This window comes from Tinamus guttatus, unplaced genomic scaffold (genome assembly GCF_059628265.1).
Source record: "Tinamus guttatus ecotype Peru unplaced genomic scaffold, ASM5962826v1 Tinamus_guttatus_pri_ptg000177l, whole genome shotgun sequence".
Classification (NCBI taxonomy): Eukaryota; Metazoa; Chordata; class Aves; order Tinamiformes; family Tinamidae; genus Tinamus; species Tinamus guttatus.
The window spans coordinates 709,558-715,557 of NW_028288711.1; the positions used below are offsets into that span (position 1 = coordinate 709,558).

At 52.9% G+C, this 6,000-nt stretch overlaps 1 protein-coding gene across 2 annotated transcripts in view; it reads right to left on the reverse strand.

The window, feature by feature from the left end:
* The window catches only part of WHRN (whirlin), a 45,066-nt gene extending 44,317 nt beyond the window's left edge, over nucleotides 1-749 (reverse strand). For both annotated transcript variants that reach the window (XM_088523291.1, XM_088523290.1), the window contains exon 1: nucleotides 174-749. In XM_088523291.1, the coding sequence (XP_088379417.1) occupies nucleotides 174-749 (576 nt within the window). The remainder of the gene's footprint in view (nucleotides 1-173) is intronic.
* Nucleotides 750-6,000: the final 5,251 nt, after the last annotated feature.

The window sequence follows — 6,000 nt, forward strand, 5'->3', positions numbered from 1 at the left end:
TCGAGGGGAACCAGGCAATGGGGCAAAATAGAGGTGGTTCACGGAGCAGAAGAGGGGCAAAGGGACAAGACAGGGCGAACAGCGGCCGGGCTGGGGGGGACGGAGCCCCGGGACGGGGTGGGCAGCGAGCAAAGCCCAGGGCTGAGAGGAGCCGGGCCGCGGGCGCCGCTCACCTTGACGGCCTCGGCGTGGGTCACCCTGTCGAGGCTCTTGCCGTTGACGCCCAGGATGTGGTCGCCGACGCGCAGCCCCTCGCGCTCGGCCAGCGAGCCGGGCTCCACGAGGGACACGTAGATGCCCACGCCGTGCTCGGCGCCGCCGCGGATGCTGAAGCCCAGGCCCTCGTGCGCCTTGTTCCGCCGCAGCGTCACCTGGCGCAGCTCGCCCGGGCCGGCGGCGGGAGGCGGCGGCGCCACGTAGGGCCCCTCGGCCGTGTACTGGTCGAAGAGGAGCTGGTCGGAGCGCGGCAGCACGAGGCGCAGCAGCGGCAGGAGCTGCCGCCGGCGCGGGCCGTCGAGCAGCGCGCGCAGGGAGCGCACCAGGTCGCACACGTTGCGGCGCCCGTGGTAGGCGTTGAGGCAGAGCAGGAACCGCTCCCGCTCAGCCTCGCTCAGCAGCGCCGTGAGCGCCTGGTGCAGCCGCCGGACGTTGGCCGAGAGCGGCCGCGCCGCCGGCCCCGCCGCCGAGCCCAGTGAGCCCGACGACGAGGACGAGGAGCGCAGCGAGACGCCGTCCAGCTCCGCGCTCATCCTCCCACCGGGACCGCGAACGGCGCCTCACGCGCCGCGCGCCTCAACCGCGCGCTCCCCAGGAAGTGACGCGACCTCCGTTGCCAGGAGACGTGTTATACACTGTGGCCCCGCCCCCGGGCCCCGCCCCCGGCGGGCCCCGCCCCCTCGCGCTGAGGCCGCGCGCAGCTCAGCGCAGCAGCGGGGCGCGCGGCGGCCCCGGCCGTCCCCGGGCCGTGCTCGGTGCAGCCGCGGGCGCTCCCCGTTCCCAGCCGCGGGGAGGCCGCATGCAAACGCTCGATTAATGCTCAGGAAGAGCTTCCCGAGGATGCGTGGCCTGGCCCCGCTCCATGGTTATTTGACCCGCGTCAGTGTTTTTCCGCTGCCCCGGATGGCACGTGTAGCTTGTCACAGAGTTGTGGTGACACCAATAACTCACACGCAGCCCGCAGAGTGCCCCATAGCAGGGTCCAAGCTGAGACAGGCCTGTCTCCATGCAGGTGTTGAAGGCACCAGCGGGGGGATCACGGCAGAACTCACAGAGCTCATCATGGTCTCAACCTGCTCCTCACCACCTTTTCTCCTTCCTCCCCTTCAGCTCCACTGCAGGCTGAGAGCTCTTGGGGTGCCAGGGTCTCCTCCCCTCAGCTGGTACCACCTAACCACTGCAACACAGCTAGAAGGAGAAGGTCCCCAAGACAGTCACTGCTACCCCATCTGCAGCAAGGGGGATCCCACCATGCACCCGGAGCTGAGCTCTCCCACCCCAACCGCCGTAACGTGCTGCTGAGCAGCAGGCTCACTCCAAACACCCTTGTCATGCACCTTCTCCTCCCAAAATGCTTCAACATTAGAAGCCGGTGCAGAAATCTAGAGATCTTTTCCAGTTGCTACATGAAATAGCTTTTACTACTTGAGTTTTTAAGTTCTTTTAATGTCTCTGGAGCACCGAGCAAAGACAAGCTGCTATCTCAGCCATTTGAAATCTTCCTGTCTTTGCTGGAGTGTGTTCTATCCACTGCAATAGCAGAGGATTAAACCTATTTTGTCAGATGCACTTGATAGCAGTAGAATTCATTTCATTCATGGATATGATGAAAAAGCCTTAACAGCTGCATTACAAGTAGCTTTATGCATTTAAGCTTTGTTGGAGCTTTCAAAGCCTTATTTAAAACAAAACCAAACAAAGCAGATTGCTAATTGAAATTGGAGTTCTAACCGTGGGTGATAAATAAGCAGATGGAACCGTCAACATAACTGGAGAAAAAAAAAAAAAGGGGACAATATATTACAGAAAAGTGAGTGAAAAAACAAAAATGCACCCACAATCAAACAAAATAAGAGAATTGAAAACAAGGTAGAGCATGTCTTTGAATTGCTCTCAAACATTATTTTAATGCCTAGGAAGTTGCCTCAAGGACTTCTCTGTTTAAAGTATGAAATTGCAGTGTCTGAGTGACTCAAATGTTTTTACCCTAGGAGAAGATGCAAACTTCATTAATAAGAACAGCCCTCCCAGTTCTTCCCATTTCAGCAGAGCACTGCAATGCCCCATGGACAGGGAGCGACATCGGGTCACCCCAGCACCGAGCTGGTTTGCAGAAACAGCCTCCAGTGGGCCTGTGAGCACCGACGAGCTGCTCCAGCTTCGCCTCCAAAGTCCTGTTCCGGCTCCCTGCACTCATCTCTAGTCACTCACCAGCTCCCAAACCTTAATCACTGTCCGGATGGACCTCAAAGCTGCCTGTGATGGAATTGGCTCCCTGATATTTTTACTGTTCCTCAGGGAAGCTATTGCCAGGTTGGTTCCCAGAGCCCGAGACAAGTTCAGTGCAGCGACACCCAGCAGAACCACACATAGCTGTGGGACGAGTCCAAGGCACCGCTTTATAGCAGGGCTGCATTTCATGCCTGTTCTAGCTCCTTCTCACCAAGGGTACCGAAAGAGCAGTTTTACTCCCCAGATGTTCTACAGATTTAGACACTGCCAGCTGGATGCTCATCTTACACCAGGGACCATTTTCTCTTGGAGGAGAAAGGGGCTGAGACCTTTGAGCAGAGGCTCAGAGCTGAAGTGAAGCTGACAATTTCTAGGGGCTCCATCCTTCCCACTGCTTTAAGCGTTTAAGCCATGCAAGCTGGGAGATTGCAACAGGGCCTTGGGAGGAAGAGGAGGGGGAGAGAGAGGGTCCACCAAGCTCTTAGGCCCAGGAGGGCTCCCACATCTCAATCTCTCAAAGCTTTTTCGGCACAAGTAATGCTGCTACACAAAGGTCACAAGAGCTACTGACAGGGCTCGCAGGCACCAGCTCCATAGGTCAGCTTCTTGCTGCTGCAGATCAAAAGCCTTTCAAGAAGGGACCTCTGCCACTTTTCTGCCAGCTGAAGGTGTTTCAGCAAGTGCCCAAGATGGGCAGTCCCATGTCTTCGGTGTCTTCTGCATCGCTCAACTCCCAAACAGCATTCCAGCTCCAGCAGATAACTCGGGCAGCAGACTGCCCCAGGGCCAGCAAGAGCTGAAGAGATGGTGGGGTTGGTTTTGCTTTTATTTTCTTATACCATCCCTGCACCACAAAATATTCCAATGCATTTGCTAAGTGCCAGATAAATAAATTGCCTAACCTTTCCACTTTAATCCACTGTAATCACTTTCCAGAGCACTCTTTGAAAAGTGAGCTCCATGTTTCCAGAGCAGCTGTGCTCCTAATTAAAAGGCGGTGTAGCAAGAAGAGAAGGAAAGGTAGTTCTGGTTGGAAATTCCTTGCTGCAAGAAGGAGGATCCTGATGAAAGGCCAGGGAGGAGGCAGCAGCTGCCTATGCTGCTAGGCTCCTTAAGAGAGCATTAGGAGAGGGCTGGCACTCAGGGCTGCCTCCTGGTTAAATCTCTATTTAGCAGATTGGTGACCAATCCTCTGTCCCTGGGCAGCTGGAGCAGGTTGTGCAGTTCAAGCACGTGCTTTTCTCAGCATGGATGAGCACCAGCCAAGCACTGCAGTTGAGCAGCCCACAGAAATAGCCGGCACTGCGGGAAGAGCTCAGGGTACTCCCACAGCCTTCGTGGGCACCCAAAACCACCTCGCTGTTCATCTTGCGGGGGGACCAAACCCAGCACATTCATAACTTGCTACCAATGCCCCGTGCCATGCGACCAGTGGAGACACATGTTCTCCATCACTTCAGCTCCAGGGGGTTACAGGCAAAAGTGAAATGTAGGAAAAAAGCAGTCAGAGGAGGGGGAAATCATTCAAGGGGGATTTTCCAAGCTGAGTTACAAGCACATATCTAACCAATTTGCAGCAGGAATGTTTCCCATTTATGGGCACTGCCAAATTCAGTGAAAACAAGTTTAAACTGACCTGTCCCAGCCTCTAGCCAGTGGTAGATGCTTCAAAGCGAGGTTCAGGGCAGCAGAACAGATAGGAACTAAGGTGGTACTTAAATCCTCCATTTGCATGTCTAGTAATCCACACGCTCATGTTGCTCAAGGCAACGTTGATACTGTTACTAAGCAAAGTCAGCCTGAAACAGAGGTTCAGTTGGGTGGAAATTCGGCTGCTTCCCAGTCTGGAAGAGAAGAACAAAGACAAGCCCAGAAGCCCCAGATACAGTGTTTCTATAAAGATGGACAGCACAGTATTACAGCTCCTCAGCTAGGCTGCCTATAATAAAAAATTCTCCAGAGTAAGCAAATAAAGGGCATTCATTTTGCCTGCGTCACCAGGAATGTTTTGTTTCCATGCTATTGAACTGCTCTGAGAGTCTCATATTAAAGCAGAGCATTCAAGCTGCTCAAATTAAACTAAAATCATAGATTGAGAAAGCATTTTCTTTAGATGAAGCTGCCTGTTTTTGGAGGAAGATCTTTTTGTCTAAAGAAGTTTCAATCTGCAGCAATCTCCCCACAGAGCCTGCACCACCAACTGCAACCTGCAAATCTTTTCCCTGGTGCTTTCTTGTGCTTATGCTCTTTCCAGTCCTTCTGCAAATACTTGTGAGGCAAAGCCACTGCCACCGGACTTCCTTCTAGCCCAGCACAAATCATCTGTAATTCACGATGGGGCCTGGATGCTGCTGGCAGGCAAGGAAGAGACTTTCTGAGCAGCACAGGTCTTTATTTTTGCATAATTTCCAATTTGACCAGCTTGGTAGCTTTGTTGCTAGCAGTATTAAACTTCTCAGTGTAGACAGATACACAGAGTCTGATCACAAGTGTGGACTGTCTGTAGGTTAGAGGTGATGTCTCCAGAGCAGAGTAGCAGCCTAGGTAAACTTAGAGCCAGATTTAGTGGTAGAAGTAACTGGCTCTATGGAAGTTGCACCAATTTGTATTAGTCAATTAAATCATCAAGGAAGTCAAATATAATCACACAGGTGAGCCAAGAGAAGACTAGATGGGACATTTGCACATGAGCTTGCAGGGTGGTTTAACTGAGGGGAGAGGACATAATCTTTATCCTCAGTTTTGCTTTAATGCATTATCCATGATCTAACTTGCACAAAGATGGTGCCAAGGTACAAAATTGATGCTTCTATCCCTGAATTCTCCTCCTGTTGACACACTTTGGACAAGGATCACCTCCTGCTGAGCATCTGCACACCTGAAGCACCTTGACTTCTACAGGTGTGACAGCTGAGACACCCGAAGCAGTGCAGAGACCCCTTGCAAGCACCATCCAGGACACCACAAACATTCCTTGAACCTCATCCAGCACGAGCCGCAGTGCTTATGGCACCCGCTGCAGCTGGAGAACACCGAGTAAACTTCGGGAGAATCACAGTCCCTTTCCAAAGGGCTCTCTAAATATACCTGAGAAATCCAAGACTGGCCTGAGCATTGCAGAGCATTTGCTCATTTGCACCAGTTTAGCTTCCCACCAGGTGGGAAATCAGGGGCTTCGCTCACACTGAGAATTGACAGAGCTAATCTAATTTGTGCCTAATTTGAAGAAATTTTAGTCTGTCACTGTTAGACTGCCAAGATGTACACACCATGGGCCAACACTGCCACCAAACTACACAGCCTCATGGGCAAGAACAGCACTTCACGCGATGGTGGAAATGCAAACCGGCCCTGTGGGTTTGCATCAGGAACACGACCCGGCCCAGCCAACAGGCAGCTCGGCTCTGTGGGCTGGTTGCACAGCTGCAGGGAACACATGAACCTGGGAAAAAGGGAGGTTACTCTTTACAGCTGCTCTCAGAAACACACTTTTTGATTACATCCATCTTAGCAGATACTGTCTGGAAGGCATTTGAGGAGCAAGACAAAAAA